Below are 18,050 nucleotides of genomic sequence, written 5' to 3'. Positions count from 1 at the left end.
TTTACTTCATCTTACTGACGTCGGCAACCCAAGTGATTTTTTTTGGGCCCCCCAAAACATTTTTGTGAAAAAAATATAATTTTGTGATTATTGTTTTTGGTAAAAGAAAGACTGTAAAATCCCCAGAAATTCAGCTAAAAACTAGTTTAATTTCGGAAATCTGTTCCGAAGTATTCCCAAGAATTTAAAAAAGAGAGATTTGTGATTGTTCCTCAATGTAATCAAGGTAAGAAAATGATTGTTATAATCATGTTCTGGCCCGCTGACCATCAGCTTGGCCAAAAAGTGTCAGCAGCTGAATCTAGTTGCCTACCCCTGTTCTACACTGCACCAATGCCTCCATCTTGGCACTCCCCCCACATTGTAAAAAATATTTAGGAAGCTATAGAAATGCATTCATAAATGTCTACCTTTCTTTTGTCACGTTTATTCTATTACAGACACTTAATGCATACTTTTTTATTATATTGTGTGAGCTAAACATAAACATTTCAAATAAAAAAATATATTTGAAAAAATCCTTAAAGTAGCAAGTACTAATGTTACTGTCCTCACTATAACAACCAAAATATTTAAATACATGTAGTGTTGTCCTTGAAACATTTAAATGAAATGCTGTAGAATTCCATTCATTCCTATGGAGGACTGCTTTTCTGAGCAGTACCAATAAGGCTTCAAAGCCTCTCATTGCATGCTATAATCTATTCCCACGTGATGGATTCGACTTCCGCTTTACTTCCCTACTGCAACGCGCTGGTGGGAAACTTACCAGAGTCAATTATTTGAAAGACTCAATTTATAAAGACGGGGTGGGTCGGGGGACACTGTGGCTCTGTCCGACGATACCCCCGGACATGGCCAACAAGGCACGATATAACCCCACCCATTTTTCCAAAGCACAGTGGTGTGGGGGCTGTGCTTTTGCGATGTGTGTATGTGGCACCGTGAGAGGCATGGGCATAGGTGTGGCTGAAGGACTCCCAGTGCAGTGTCATGGACAGAGCCACCCTCCTCAGCACAGGAAACAGGTGTGCTCACTTCAGCACCACGGACAGCAGCACTGTGGAAGGCTGCACTACTTTCAGCACCAAGCCAGCTGACGACAGTGCCACAGCGCTGCTCACCCAACACACCTGCTAATTGCTAATCAGGACACCAAGGCATTCCTTTATCAACGGACTAGCACAGAGTGCTGGCTGGAGCACATTCAAGTGGAGCAGTTAGGAAGACACAGCGTGCCTCGTCTCCCACAGACTCCTCAGAAAGAGAGTTATGGACACGCCGACGCAAGAGACTACTGGTGGCTGTCATCTTTAACCACTCTCTTTCCTGAATGGCTTGTGGACTAGAACGCCAGAGACACTAAAAGTAAAAGAATCTGAAACTTGACCTTTTTTGTTGTTGTAGTTTGGCACACACTGCTCTTCCTGCCAGTGAATTTTTTAAAATTATGTTTGCAAGCTTACAACAAAATGTACTAAACTTGCGACGGGTGAATCAAAACTATATTCGCAGATGTCGAATCTGTGCGCTCAGTTTTGACTCAGCCAAAAATGCTGTAGTTTGAAAAAAGCTACACAAGCTCTGGTGGAGAGTTTTTTTTTTTTTCTGACAAATTCGGAGAGGTGTTGAGTAGCAGCAGTGTGTGTGTGTGTGTGTGTGTGTGTGTGTGTGTGTATATGTGTGTGGAGTCAGCATAAATGTATATGCATTTTATGTGTGAGTGAGTGTCTGTGGGCCCTGTGAGTGTGCATAGTGACAGTGCAAATATTGAAATAAAAGGTAAATAAATATACAAGCTAAACTTGTTAGCTATTTATCAGTCGTATTGCTTGGGGGGAGAAGCTGTTCATGAGCCTGTTGGTGTTAGACTTGACGCACCGGTACCTCTTGCTGTGCGGCAGCAGAGAAAATAGTCGGTGGATTGAGTGGTTGGGGTCTTTAAGGATTTTCTGGGCCTTCTTTTCACACCGCCTAATATAGAGGTCCTGGATTGCAGGAAGCTCGGCCCCAGTGATGTACTGGTTGTCCGCACAACCCTCCTTATCACCATGCAATTGAGGGCGGTGTTATTGCCATACCAAGCAGTGATGAAACCAGTCAATATGCTCATGGTACAGCATGCCAAACTTTTTCAACCTCCTGAGAGGGAATAGGCACTGTTGCGCTTCACGACTGTAGGTGTGTGTGGACCATTTTAAATCTAGTGATTTGGACACCAAGAACTTCAAGCTGGTTATCTGCTCCACTGCCGATGTGGATGCAGTTGCAGAGGGAGGTGTTCAGACCCAGAGTCCTAAGCTTGGTGACAAGCTTGGAGGGGATAATGGTGTTGAATGTTGAGCTGTAGTCAATGAACAGCATTCTCACATAGGTATTCCTCCTATCTAGGTGGGTGAGAGCAGTGAGGAGGGCAATTGAAATTGCTTCATCTATGGCTCTGTTGGGGCGGTATGCAAATTGGAGTGGTTCTAGGCTGGCTGGGATGGTGGAGTTAATGTGTGCCATAACCAGCCTCTCAACGCACTTAATGATTACAGAAGTGAGTGCTACAGGGCGGTAATCATTGTGGCATGAAGCCAGAGTTCTTACAAACAGGGATGATTGTGGTCATTTTGAAACAGAGAGGTTGAAAACTACTGTGATTATGCCAGGCCAGCTGTTCTGTTCATGCACTGAGAACGTGCCCTGGAATACTGTCGGGCCCCATGACCTGATTAAAGATCGTTCTCACATCAGCCTTGGACAGCGAGCTCACCTAGTCCTCTAGGACGGTGATGGCCCTCACACCTGGTTCAATGTTGTTGATATCAAGGTGTGCATAAAATGCATCTGTTAGAGAGGCATCGTTAGGCAGATCAGAGTTGGGTCTTCCTTTGTAATCAGTAATGGACTGTAGCACCTGCGGCGGGCGTCGGAGCCTGTGTAATAAATTCAGCAAAAAAAGAAAAGTCCCTTTTTCAGGACCCTGTCTTTCAAATATAATGTGTAAAAATCCAAATACCTTCACAGATCATCATTGTAAAGGGTTTAACACTGTTTCCCATGCTTGGTCAATGAACCATAAACAATTAATGAACATGAACCAGTGGAACGGTCATTAAGACACTAACAGCTTACAGACGGTAGGCAATTAAGGTCACAGTTATGAAAACTTAGGACACTAAAGAGGCCTTTCTACAGACTCTGAAAAACACCAAATGAAACATGCCCAGGATCCTTGCTCATCTGCGTGAACGTGCCTTAGGCATGCTGCAAGGAGACATGAGGACTGCAGATGTGGTCAGGGCAATAAATTGCAATGTCAGTACTGTGAGATGCCTAAGACAGAGCTACAGGGAGACAGGATGGACAGCTGATTGTCCTCGCAGTGGCAGACCACGTGTAACAACACCTGCACAGGATCGGTACATCCAAACATCACACCTGCGGGATAGGTTCAGGATGGCAACAACAACTGCCCGAGTTACACCAGGAACCCACAATCCCTCCATCAGTGCTTAGATTCTCTGCAATAGGCTGAGAGAGGATGGACTGAGGGCGTGTAGGCCTGTTGTAAGGTAGGTCCTCACCAGACACCACCGGCAACAACGTCGCCTATGGGCACAAACCTATCGATGCTGGACCAGACAGGACTGGCAAAAAGTGCTCTTCACTGACGAGTCACGGTTTTGTCTCACCAGGGGTGATGGTTGGATTTGCGTTTATCGTCGAAGGAATGAGCGTTACACCAAGGCCTGTACTCTGGAGCAGGATCGATTTGGAGGTGGAGGGTCCATCATGGTCTGGGGCGGTGTGTCACAGCATCATCGAACTGAGCTTGTCATTGCAGGCAATCTCAACGCTGTGCGTTACAGGGAAGACATCCTCCTCCATCATGTGGTACCCTTCCTTCAGGCTCATCCTGACATGACCCTCCAGCATGACAATGCCACCAGCCATACTGCTCGTTCTGTGCGTGATTTCCTGCAAGGCAGGAATGTGAGTGTTCTGCCATGGCCAGAGAAGAGCCCGGATCTCAATCCCATTGAGCATGTCTGGGACTTGTTGGATCAGAGGGTGAGGGCTAGGGCCATTTCCCCAGAAATGTCTGGGAACTTGCAGGTGGCTTGGTGGAAGAGTGGGGTAACATCTCACAGCAAGAACTGGCAAATCTGGTGCAGTCTTTGAGGAGATGCACTGCAGTACTTAATGCAGCTGGTGGCCACGCCAGATGCTGACTGTTACTTTTGAATTTGAACCCCCTTTGTTCAGGGACACATTATTAAATTTCTGTTAGTCACATGTCTGTGGAACTTGTTCAGTTTATGTCTCCGTTGTTTAATCTTATGTTCACACACATATTTACACATGTTAAATTTGCCGAAAATAAACGCAGTTGACAGTGTGAGGACGTTTCTTTTTTTGCTGAGTTTATGATTCCACCTTATTCCCATAGTGTCCTTTTGCTCATTTGATTACTCTGTAGAGGTTATAGCGGGCCTTGTACTTATTCCTGTCTTTGGCCATAGTATCAGGGTTGTCTTCTGTAACTCTGTGTGCGGTAGCCCTGCTCTTTAGTTTAGCACCAACCTCAGTGTTATTCCGGGGCTTTTGACTTGGGAAGCAGCGAACCCTCACCGTGGGTACAATGTTATAATGAAGCCGGTGACAGAGGTGGTTAGCTCGTTGACATTATCGGCGGAGTCTCAAAACAATATTCCAATCAGCGCTAGCAAAGCAGTCCTGTAGCATACCCTCTGATTCTGTTGACCATTTCTCAATGGAGCGAATCACGGGTGCTTATTGTTTCAGCTTCTGCTTGTAAATAAGAAACAATAAGTAGGGAGTCATGATCTAATTTGCTGAATGGCAGATGAGGTATGCTTGCTTATAAGTAGAATAGCAGTGGTCTAGAACTTTATTGCACCTAGAGGCATTGGAGACATGTTGATGGAAGCTGGGAATCATGTGTCTTTGTGACGTGAAATTAAAATCGTCGGCAACAATAAAGGCAGCCTCTGGGTATGAGGTTTCCTGCTTGTTTATAGCCTGGTACAGTTTGTTAAGAGGCAGCTTATTTTTATCATCCTGAGGTGGAATGTATACAGCAGACACATTAACAGCTGAAAACTTCCTCAGGAGGTAGAAGGGTCCTCATTTGACCATCAGATATTCCAAGACAGGGGAAAAGTGGCTTGATACTTCCACCGCCCTGAAATTAGCACACCAGTTGGAGTTAATGAAGACGCAAACCCCTGGAGGGCCATACGTCAATACATCATCAGCCTCAATACGCTATCATTAAAACATTTTCATTAAATCAATTTTAATCCAAACTAAAGTTTTGTTGCTAAGGATTCCATGACACGGTTAGTCTTTACGGCTGGGACTGCAAGTTTGTGTTCATTTTTGTGTGTGGATTCCGCGAGTGCTAGCTGGCTGTACTACAGACACCTGTCGTCATCGTGGGAAAGACTCATTGTTATGTTTTCGTAAAACAACTGGTTACAGTAAAGAGCCAATCTGGACACGAAGGAGATCCTGAGGGAAATCAACAAGTACCAACAGCTTTACGCAATGGAGGAACAACATACTCCTTCATGGAACGATCCGACCACCTCACAAAATAATTTTAACCCGACAAAAAAAAAAGAAAAGATTCATCTACAGGCACGGATGATTTACTTACCATTGAGGTAGAGGCTAGTGCTCTGGCTGGAATCCATGCAACACTGGAAAGGTTGTGTGAGGAGTGAAATTCTCACGCTCCAAAGAGAAAACAAGACAATCACATTCAAGGTAAAAATTCACGATTCCAACATGGACCGTCTACTCAGGGAATACAGGGTGATGAAGGAGTCGCTACTAGACATACAAAATCGTAGCATGCATGAAAATATTTTTTTTCTGGGATTTCTGAAGACGCATCCAATAATCCAGTGGGCGTGGTCAGAGAATTCATGCAATTCGCCTTGAAACTTCCTATAGAGACTGTAAACAAGGTGGCTTTCCACCGAGTACACAGACTTGGAGCTCAGAGCAACAAGACCAAGGGTCCCCAACTGATCATCGCAAAATTTGAAGACTACCAAAAAAAGGAGCTGATCAAAAGCAGAGGAAGGGAGCTTAAAGGGACCAAATTTGGTCTCAATGACAAATTTCCAAGGGAGATAAAATAAACTTTGTAAGAGAATGTATCCGGTACAAAGACAACAAAGGAAGGATGGTAGGCGTGCCGTTATCATTGTGGACTAACTCTTTATAGATGGACAGCTATTCCGAGACAGCTCCATAACACTGTGGCTGTACTAAATTCTACAGGCACTTCAGTTTACGGAGGAAAAAAGAAGGTATGGGAACTGTAAAATGGTCTGAACATTATGAAGTGGATATGAACACACACATACTCAATTACATGCTTGCTTACACATACGGACTTATACATACAGTGGGGCAAAAAAGTATTTAGTCAGCCACCAATTGTGCAAGTTCTCCCACTTAAAAAGATGAGAGAGGCCTGTAATTTTCATCATAGGTACACTTCAACTATGACAGACAAAATGAGAAGAAAAATCCAGAAAATCACATTGTAGGATTTTTTATGAATTTATTTGCAAATTATGGTGGAAAATAAGTATTTGGTCAATAACAAAAGTTTATCTCAATACTTCGTTATATACCCTTTGTTGGCAATGACAGAGGTCAAACATTTTCTGTAAGTCTTCACAAGGTTTTCACACACTGTTGCTGGTATTTTGGCCCATTCCTCCATGCAGATCTCCTCTAGAGCAGTGATGTTTTGGGGCTGTTGCTGGGCAACATGGACTTTCAACTCCCTCCAAAGATTTTCTATGGGGTTGAGATCTGGAGACTGGCTAGGCCACTCCAGGACCTTGAAATACTTCTTACGAAGCCACTCCTTCGTTGCCCGGGCGGTGTGTTTGGGATCATTGTCATGCTGAAAGACCCAGCCACGTTTCATCTTCAATGCCCTTGCTGATGGAAGGAGGTTTTCACTCAAAATCTCACGATACATGGCCCCATTCATTCTTTCCTTTACACGGATCAGTCGTCCTGGTCCCTTTGCAGAAAAACAGCTCCAAAGCATGATGTTTCCACCCCCATGCTTCACAGTAGGTATGGTGTTCTTTGGATGCAACTCAGCATTCTTTGTCCTCCAAACACGATGAGTTGAGTTTTTACCAAAAAGTTATATTTTGGTTTCATTTGACCATTTCCCAATCTTCTTCTGGATCATCCAAATGCTCTCTAGCAAACTTCAGACTGGCCTGGACATGTACTGTCTTAAGCAGGGGGACACGTCTGGCACTGCAGGATATGAGTCCCTGGCGGCGTAGTGTGTTACTGATGGTAGGCTTTGTTACTTTGGTCCCAGCTCTCTGCAGGTCATTCACTAGGTCCCCCCGTGTGGTTCTGGGATTTTTGCTCACTGTTCTTGTGATCATTTTGACCCCACGGGGTGAGATCTTGCGTGGAGCCCCAGATCGAGGGAGATTATCAGTGGTCTTGTATGTCTTCCATTTCCTAATAATTGCTCCCACAGTTGATTTCTTCAAACCAAGCTGCTTACCTATTGCAGATTCAGTCTTCCCAGCCTGGTGCAGGTCTACAATTTTGTTTCCGGTGTCCTTTGACAGCTCTTTGGTCTTGGCCATAGTGGAGTTTGGAGTGTGACTGTTTGAGGTTGTGGACAGGTGTCTTTTATACTGATAACAAGTTCAAACAGGTGCCATTAATACAGGTAAGGAGTGGAGGACAGAGGAGCCTCTTAAAGAAGAAGTTACAGGTCTGTGAGAGCCAGAAATCTTGCTTGTTTGTAGGTGACCAAATACTTATTTTCCACCATAATTTGCTAATAAATTCATTAAAAATCCTACAATGTGATTTTTTGTCATTTTTCTGTCATAGTTGAAGTGTACCTATGATGAAAATTACAGGCCTCTCTCATCTTTTTAAGTGGGAGAACTTGCACAATTGGTGGCTGACTAAATACTTTTTTTCCCCCACTGTACACACACACACCTGATCTCGCTCTCCTCTCGCACTCTCTTTTTCTCTCTTTTCTCTTCTCCCTCTCTATTGTTGAACTGTTTTATTAATGTGTTTATTGTTTGTCTATCTTTTTTATGTATTTGTCTATACGTTTATACACTGCTCAAAAAAATAAAGGGAACACTTAAATAACACAATGTAACTCCAAGTCAATCACACTTCTGTGAAATCAAACTGTCCACTTAGGAAGCAACACTGATTGACAATAAATTTCACATGCTGTTGTGCAAATGGAATAGACAACAGGTGGAAATTATAGGCAATTAGCAAGACACCCCCAATAAAGGAGTGGTTCTGCAGGTGGTGACCACAGACCACTTCTCAGTTCCTATGCTTCCTGGCTGATGTTTTGGTCACTTTTGAATGCTGGCGGTGCTTTCACTCTAGTGCTAGCATGAGACGGAGTCTACAACCCACACAAGTGGCTCAGGTAGTGCAGCTCATCCAGGATGGCACATAGATGCGAGCTGTGGCAAGAAGGTTTGCTGTGTCTGTCAGCGTAGTGTCCAGAGCATGGAGGCGCTACCAGGAGACAGGCCAGTACATCAGGAGACGTAGAAGAGGCCGTGGGAGGGCAACAACCCAGCAGCAGGACCGCTACCTCCACCTTTGTGCAAGGAGGAGCAGGAGGAGCACTGCCAGAGCAGTGCCACTGCCAGTGCATGTGTCTGCTCAAACGGTCAGAAACAGACTCCGTGAGGGTGGGGGTTGTGCTTACAGCCCAACACCATGCATTTGCCAGAGAACGCCAAGATTGGCAAATCTGTGCGCTTCACAGATGAAAGCAGGTTCACACTGAGCACATGTGACAGACGTGACAGAGTCTAGAGACGCCGTGGAGAACGTTCTGCTGCCTGCAACATCCTCCAGCATGACCGGTTTGGCGGTGGGTCAGTCATGGTGTGGGGTGGCATTTCTTTGGGGGGCCTCCATGTGCTCGCCAGAGGTAGCCTGACTGCCATTAGGTACCGAGATGAGATCCTCAGACCCCTTGTGAGACGATATGCTGGTGGGGTTGGCCCTGGGTTCCTCCTAATGCAAGACAATGCTAGACCTCATGTGGCTGGAGTGTGTCAGCAGTTCCTGCAAGAGGAAGGCATTGATGCTATGGACTGGCCCGCCCGTTCCACAGACCTTAATCCAATTGAGCACATCTGGGACATCATGTCTCGCTCCATCCACCAACGCCACGTTGCACCACAGACTGTCCAGGAGTTGGCGGATGCTTTAGTCCAGGTCTGGGAGGAGATACCTCAGTAGACCATCCGCCACCTCATCTGGAGCATGCCCAGGCGTTGTAGGGAGGTCATACAGGCACGTGGAGGCCCCACACACTACTGAGCCTTGTTTTAAGGACATTACATCAAAGTTGGATCAGCCTGTAGTGTAGTTTTCCACTTTAATTTTGAGTGTGACTCCAAATCCAGACCTCCATGGGTTGATAAATTTGATTTCCATTGATAATTTTTGTGTGATTTTGTTGTCAGCACATTCAACTATGTAAAGAAAAAAGTATTTAATAAGAATATTTCATTCATTCAGATCTAGGATGTGTTATTTTAGTGTTCCCTTTATTTTTTGAGCAGTGTATAAAACAACGCAAGACTTCGTGCTTTTCTGCTAAAATGATTATATAGAAATCTTGCCACCAACAAAATGTTGAATATTTGGGGCATGAAATCATCGAAGCTCTGCAGATTTTGTTGTGAGGATACAGAATCAATAGACCATTTATTTTGGTATTGCCCTCAGGTAGCCTGTTTCTGGTTGCAGGTTCAGCCATGACTGAAAATACATAGCATTGATCTAAAATTGACCCTAACAATAGTACTGTTAGGAGATCTGGAGAGACCTGGTCAGTCAATTACTAATATACTAATACTCTTAGTAAAAGTATTTATCTTCAACTCGCAATCTGTGGATTCTATTCGATCCGATAGATTGAAATTGTACATTAAACATCACAGTATAGTTGAAAGATATGTGTTGCGTAGAAACCCGAAGTGGGTGGCCAGCAGAGATAGATGGGATGGGATGAAGGAAGCTGAGGGGTTGGTATGTGGAATTGGAGACAAGTGTAAGAGAGAGAATGATTGTCAAAGATAAAAGATAAAAATAATAATAATTTAAAGTCAAAATAAATCATAATCAAAAGTACATTTGAATGACACTAAGTGGCAGTGTTTTTACAACTAATGCCGGTTTGCCTGAGGCTGATGCCGTGCAGGTGTTTGTACACATGCATATACACACACACTCATTCAAATAAACACATAGAAGAACACACATATACATGTAATAGTGCCAGACAGGCACTCAAACATATACAATTGTCATTGCTGTTATGATTTTAGTTGTCCTTGTCATGACGTTCGTGGGTAAGGTTTATGACCCCCGCCTTAAATACCTTTCTCTCGTCCCTCTCTCTTGACTCTACAGAGGGACTCTTGAATAGCCTTTGTTAAACAGAGAGTCTGGGACATCAAACAAGTGGAGGGAAAGGAACCATATTTCGGTAATAGAACCAGTTGATAATATGCGTTGGTACTTAATGAATATGATGTATGTTCGGTTGTCATCTGAGACATTATGACTGATGTATCTGGGAAAGTCTACACAGTATAGTTATCAGATTCACATGGAATTGTTGTGCAATTCAAATGTATAAATATACAATTATTGGTGAAAAGATTCAATGTAATTTTAGCTTCCAAATGAGAGATTTGGGTTTTCATAAGGTTAGGGCTCTGCTCAATCATTGGCCGCCCCTGTGAAGAGACATGGGCTATAAACTATGAAACACACCCTTCTCCCTCCACTATATAAAAGCCCTTGACGAAAATGTAACCTCCTGTACATTAGGATGACGGTCCGATGTCAGAAGGGTTCAGATAATAACTGTTCCAGGTACATTAGGATGACGATCCGATGTCAGAAGGATTCAGATAATAACTATAGAACGAAGCCAACCTCTGTGTGAGCTTTGGTTGCGAATGGTATGAACTTTGAACTCTTATTCACTACAGAAGTGATACCTCCTAGCCGTTGAGTTAGCAGAGACTGCTGTAAACGTGGGCTAGGAGAGAACAGACAGAGTATGCCGTCTACCACACAACGATGACACTACAACGTTTCCCTTATCCACCAGAGACACTCTTCAAAGGACTCTGTTGGGCAACACGGCCTTCCATCTACCACCACCAGCGCAGCTCAGAGTAAATATTTATTCCATTTTCCTTTTCCAAATGGGCAGTAATTTAGATTGCATAAGATTCTGTATTTACGATAGAGTAGCTGCCTACGGCCCGATTGAGACATTGCTTCTCCCTTTGTTCTTCAGTCTTCCCGCTCTTTCACTCAAACCCAGCCCCCTTTTCATTGTGTAACAAGTTGTCATATCTGTTCCGTCCGCTAGGGATGTTTTCCTTTATGACATAATTTGTAATCAAGGTATGATTAATTCTGTGTATATGTAATTCTGTGTGTAGTTAGGTATTTAGTAAATAAATAATTAAACCCAATTTTCCATTGCTGATTCAACTTGTTAGCCAGGGTTCGTGAAGATAACCAAGAATTTACAACTTTCAGATGAGATTGAAATAAGGTGACAATTAATATTGACTGCTATTGATGTAAATATTACTAGGCCTTTTAAGAGTTTATTCGGAAGATAACAGCTCTATAAATATTATTTAGTGGTGCCCATACTTTCTAGTTAATTACATTTACATGATTAGCTCAATCAGGTAATATTAATTACAGAGAAAGGATTTTATAGAATAGCATGTCATATCACTTAATCCGGCATACCCAAAGACACGACATCCTTGATGTCCTTTGTTTTAAATGTATTCTTTTTTAATTTTATTTTTTTGCATTGTTGTTTGCTGTTTTCTTCTGTCTTTTCCTTTTTTCTCTTTAGTTCATTCTCTTGGTTGTTGGTGCATTGGGGGGTCCTTGGGGTTGGGGAATAGAATTAATTGTATTTTTTATTTTATATTTTCTTCCTGGGGGGACTGTGGGAGGGGTCTCGAATGGTTGAGGGACAGCTATTGAGGAACTGTGAGGGAATCTTGGAGGGTTCGGGTTCACGAAAATGTCAGTGAAGACACTTGCCAGTTGGTCAGCGTATGCTTGCAGTACACGTCCTGGTAATCTGTCTAGCCCTGCGGCCTTGTGAATGTTGACCTGTTTAAAGGTCTTACTCACATCTGCTGCGGAGAGCGTGTTCACACAGTCGTCTGGAACAGCTTGTACTCTCATGCATGTTTCAGTGTTATTTGCCTCTAAGCGAGCTTAGAAGTAGTTTAACTCGTCTGGTACGCTCGTGTCACTTGACAGCTCTTGGCTCTGCTTCCCTTTTGTAGTCTGTAATGGTTTTCAAGCCCTGCCACATCTGCCAGTGTAGTACGATTTGATCTTAGTCCTGTATTGACACTTTGTTACAGTGGGATTTCTTAGAAGCTTCCGGGTTAGAGTCCCGCTCCTTCAAAGCGGAAGCTCTAGCCTTTAGCTCAGTGCGGACGTTGCCTGTAATCCATGGCTTCTGGTTGGGGTATGTTCGTACGGTCACTGTGTGGACAACATCATCGATGCACTTACTGATGAACCACTGAATTATGGTAGATTAGCCAAATGGAGGGAGAGCCTTGTACGCGTCTCTGTGTGTGGAGTAAAGGTGGCCAATAGGCGTGCCACCTCTGGATGAGCGTTTTCCTGTTTGCTTACGGCAGAATACAGCTCATTGAGTGCAGTCGTAGTGCCAGCATCGGTCTGTGTTGTGATGTAGACAGCTACGAAAAATACAGATGAAAACTTTCTAGGTAGATAGTTTGGTCTACAGCTCATCATGAGATACTCTACCTCAGGCGAGCAAAACCTTGAGACTTCCTTAGATATCGTGCACCAGCTCTTGTTTACATATATGCATAGTCCGCCACCCCTTGTCTTACCTGATGCCGCTGTTCTATCCTACCGATACAGCGTATAACCAGCTGTATGTTGATAATTTATTTATATGTTTTTATTGAACCTTTATTTAACTAGGCAACGTCATCGTTCAGCCATGACTCCATGAAGCATAAGATATTACAGTTTTTAATATTCCATTGGCGGTTTAATCTTCCTCATAGGTCGTCCATTTTATTTTCCAATTATTGTTCGTTAGCTAGTAGAATGGAAGGTAGGGGGGTTTATTCGATTGCCTACAAATTCTCAGAAGGAAGCTCAACCTCCGTCCTCTCTTTCTCCATCGTCTCTTCATGCATATGACAGGGATTTGGGCCTGTTCCCGGGAAAGCAGTATGTCGTTCACATCGGGATCATCGGACTCGTTAAAGGAAAAAAAGCTTCTGCCAGTTCGTGGTGAGTAATCGCTGTTCTGATGTCCAGAAGTTATTTTTGGTCGTAAGAGACGGTAGCAGCAACATTATTTAAAAAATAAGTTCAAAAATAAGTTACAAACCACGCAAAAAAACAAACATAAAAACACAATTGGTTAGGAGCAAGTAAAACGTCAGTCATCTTCTCCGGCGCCGTCAGTCAAAGGATCTCCTGTCTCTTCTATAAATGTTATATCCTTGTATTGCTACTGCTGTATCATGAATTATCTAAGTGAGTCTCAGAAATGGCTAATATATGAATGTTATCTGATGTTAGCAAGTAATTGATTTCATTAACCTTATTTCTAAGGCTACATATATTAATATGGGCTATTTTCAGCCCTTTCCTGTGTACTTTATCAGAGATTATCACAATATGGCAAAGAGCAAACAAAGCAAGAGAAAACATATACATTCAGCAGTGCATTAATCAGTTGGTGTGTGTGTGTGTGTGTGTGTGTGTGTGTGTGTGTGTGTGTGTGTGTGTGTGTGTGTGTGTGTGTGTGTGTGTGTGTGTGTGTGTGTGTGTGTGTGTGTGTGTGTGTGTGTGTGTGTGTGTGCGTTGCGGGGTTGACACTCACTTATCCCTTCCAGGCTTTTGGGATGGATGGTGAACAATGAGCATGTCATAGCAGATGTAATCAATGTCTTCACACAGCTTTAATGGCTGGGATAAGTTCTTTCTTCTGGCGCACAGCTTCAGGATAGATGGCTCTTTCCAGAACAGCTACCTTGTCCTTGAACCTCAGGAACTTGACCATTATCGGCCTGGGCCTGTCACCTGTCACCTGGGCCGGTGTTAGGTTTTCCAGTCTTGTGGGCGTGCTCCACCTCAATCTTCCTGTGGTCCATCTTCAGTTTCTCCAAGATTATTTCCCTCACTTTGGCCTCAGACTCTGTCCAGGCCTCGTGGAGATTCTGCAATTCTGTCCACAACCATGTTCCGCCTTGATTGTCCCTCGAGATAATCTGATTTCTCTGTCATTGTTATCATGGATTCACATACAGAACTGATATCCTCTCTCAATGATTGCTACGCCAAGCAGCTCCTCAGACCCGGCCTTGTTCGGCAGGATAACTGGACAGATAGTAGAGGTCCCAGCAACTGATGCTAAGTTGCTATTTAGCGAAAATGCTAAACATGAGATTTGAACTCACAACCTTTGGGTTGATAGACGTTCATATTATACAAACACCCATGCATCCACCCCCCTAAATAACCATCTGTCTTATGTAACCATATCAAACGTAACATTATACACATTTTGTTGTTCTGAATTTACATTTACTATGTTATGTTGTCTATGAGACCAGGCTGCAACTATAGGTAGCCTACACTGTGCTCATAAGGCTGTGCTGAGCGCGCTCCCTCCCAGTCCCTGGGTACTCAGCTTAAAAAGCTTGTGATATTGTTTCAGTTTTTAGGGACAAAAAAATGTATAATTTTGTTTAGAATTATTGTTTTCAAGTTAGTTCAAAACTATATTCTAGGCTGTACATTGCAGTGAATAGCCTATGCCATTTGAATAACCTCCCAAAAGCCTGCCTGATTGGGCAACCATTTGGGTCATTGATTGGGTTTTTCTCAACTGTTTAGCCCATTATTTTGGCAGTTACCTGTACATGTAATTACTGGGGGGGGGGGGGGGGGGGGTGAATAACATTATATCCCATAGAGCTTTTCCTGCCGAGTTTGGATGGAAGTGATGGAAACAAAAATGGAAGTCAAAGGGCATGGGGTAAAACAGCATGCAGATTCCTACTGTACGTTCATTCTGATAATGTGCTCAAACCAAAATGGAACAAGGGGAGTGGAAATCAATACTAAGCAGACATAGCAGTGCCCTGCACTGCCATTAGAAAGAAGATGTCTGCAATACTTAATTGTCAGCATAATATTATACTGTCAGCAATCAGCATTCCTTTCATTATATATGGGCTGTGAAAACAAGGGCAACTTGGATTTTCACAATATTTAGACTACTCATGCATAAGGACTTGTACAAGTATAATGTAAACAAGTTTGAGGATAAAAAAAATTCTGAATCATTTGATAAGCAATTGTCTTTATTTCACATGTTACAGTGCTTAGGTCATGAATAGCATTTTAATTATAGTACTGTATTGACGTACTGCACTAAATAATACCATAATACAATGTCATATAAAAAATGATTAGCCCCCAAAAATATCTGTAATTGTATTCATTCTCTTTTCAAATTAAACCAAAATGTGAAAATATACCTAACTTAGCATAAATCAATGCCTTTGAATTCATTTTGGAGTACCTACCTTTATCACATGAACATTTGTCACTTTATTCTTTGCACACACTTCATCAATGAATAGTAAATTATATCAAAGCCGAGGATATTTCAACTTGCATACATTCTCAAATTCATGTTGAGAGAAAGGTGTCATGTTGCAAAATGAATTATTATTATTTTTCTTAAATAGGAGAAAAAAAAATCATTAGCGCTTGTTAGTTTTGGCTTTTCATACAGCAGCATCGTATAAGAAATCATTGTTCTCTTACCAAATGTTTATCTATTTTTCACATGGTTTACCTATATATTCTTTTCACATATATATATATATTTATAATCATTTACAAAATATGACACTAGCTCAAGTTAATCTTTCTCCACTTTAACAAATTTGAGTTCAGCGGAATTTCCTTCAAAGCAGTCTATTTAAGACATCTGTCTTCATGCATTTTCATTTTTATATATTTTTTATAATAATTTACACAATATGACACTAGCTGAAGCTCACATTTCTCCATGTAAACAAATTTAAGTTCAGTGGAATTCTCCTCGGGTCAGTCTGTTTTTGAGTCTTATGCCAAATAATGACAGTATTTACCACGATGAAGACAATTTGGGTCATTATTATACTAATTCAAAAACTTCAATGTTTTCTGAATTTTATGCAATGTCATATCACGTAAGAACAATTTATACCACTGAATATTACATTTACTGTACACTTTATGAATAGGAAGACATTTTCTATTTCTTCATCAATGCACATTTATAAGAATTCTTGCAGTACATTTGATAAAAGCTGTCACTCTCCTTATCCTAAGTAGCGAGTGTAAAGCACTAGCAAGCATGCACATGGGTAATATTGTGTCTATATCAACAGGGCAGGGTATCAGCAGTGAAACCTGGATGGTTGTGAGATTTAGTAATTGCTTCGGGATGTGTTGGACTACACCTGACCCTGGAACATTGGTAACCAACCCTGGTCCGCAAGAACTACTTGGATGTGCAGGCTTTTGTTTCATGCCTTGCACTATAACACCTGATTGGCTAAACAACTGACCACCAAATCTAGTTAAATGCACTATTATAGGGACTGAGCTGGAACAATTGTCTGCTCATCCTAGGAGCTCTCCAGGAAGAGGTTTGATGGTGACCATGGCCCTATATTATACTGATTATATGTGCACACACTAGCACTAGTGGTCACTTGTGCCGGGAGCGCACTTGGAGGAGTGTGGGTGTCTGCTCCATGATCTGCACCAGCAGCTTGTCGATGTAGTCCTCTAGGTCGCGCACCTGTGCCTTGATCTTCTTCAGCTCCGCCTCGTGTTTCTCCAGCATTGCCGCCTGCTGGTCGGAGGCCACCTGCTGCTTCTCCATATCCATCTCCTGCTGCAGCAGAAGGGAAATCAGCTCCATGTTTGTCAGCTGCTCGTACTGGGCAGAGCTGTCTGCTAACGATTCCTGAGAAGACAAACACAGGCCCTGTATGAATACTTTGAGAATTCGTCATTCATTCATATCTTGAAGTAATCACTGTTCTGGATCTGTGACATAGAATGTGGAAAAACAGATTAACAAGAGGAGGGACACAATTAATAAAATATATTGCTGTCAGGTAATAGAACATGACCAAAACCTTTTCCATAGAATTGAACTGCCCAGTTTTCCCAAAGTAGATAATGTATCATTATGTAAATTCATGGACTTTTTATCCTTTACTATATTCAATGATTCATTTGTAATGTGTGGATACTGTTTCTATACTGAACAAATAGAAACGCAGCATGTAAAGTGTTAGTTGCATATTTAATGAGCTGAAATAAAATGTTCTATACGCACAAAAAGCTCAAATGTTGTGCACAAATTTGTTTACATGATGTAAACGTTGTGAACAAAGTGCCCCATGGTGGCCGTGTTTTTTAAAATATATTTTTTATTTATTTCACCTTAATTTAACCAGGTAGGCCAGTTGAGAACAAGGTCTCATTTACAACTGCGACCTGACCAAGATAAAGCAAAGCAGTGCGACAAAAACAACAACAGAGTTACACATGGGATGAAACGTACAGTCAATAATGGGTTATGGTATGGGCAGGCATAAACTACGGACAACGAACACAATTGCATTATATCAATGGCAATTTGAATGCACAGAGATCGTGCCATACATCTGCAGCCATCACCTCATGTTTCAGCATGATAATGCACGGCCCCATATCACAAGGATCTGTAAACAATTCCTGGAAGCAGAAAATGTATTTTTCCATGGCCTGCATACTCACCAGGCATGTCACCCATTGGGATGCTCTGGATCGACGTGTACGACAGCGTGTTTCAGTTCCCA

At 42.4% G+C, this 18,050-nt stretch overlaps 1 protein-coding gene across 2 annotated transcripts in view; it reads right to left on the bottom strand.

Moving 5' to 3' along the window:
* Positions 1–15,464: 15,464 nt before the first annotated feature.
* The window catches only part of LOC110537867 (rab11 family-interacting protein 5), a 42,009-nt gene continuing 39,423 nt past the window's right edge, over positions 15,465–18,050 (bottom strand). Inside the window, exon 6 of one of the 2 annotated variants that reach the window (XM_021624299.2) lies at positions 15,465–17,167. In XM_021624299.2, the coding sequence (XP_021479974.2) occupies positions 16,907–17,167 (261 nt within the window). In that variant the 3' untranslated portion in view covers positions 15,465–16,906. The remainder of the gene's footprint in view (positions 17,168–18,050) is intronic. The other variant, XM_021624300.2, reaches the window with a different exon arrangement.

This window comes from Oncorhynchus mykiss, chromosome 12 (assembly GCF_013265735.2).
Source record: "Oncorhynchus mykiss isolate Arlee chromosome 12, USDA_OmykA_1.1, whole genome shotgun sequence".
Taxonomy (NCBI): Eukaryota; Metazoa; Chordata; class Actinopteri; order Salmoniformes; family Salmonidae; genus Oncorhynchus; species Oncorhynchus mykiss.
Note: the sequence above shows the minus strand (reverse complement) of the source record. Positions and strands in the feature narration are given on the sequence as shown.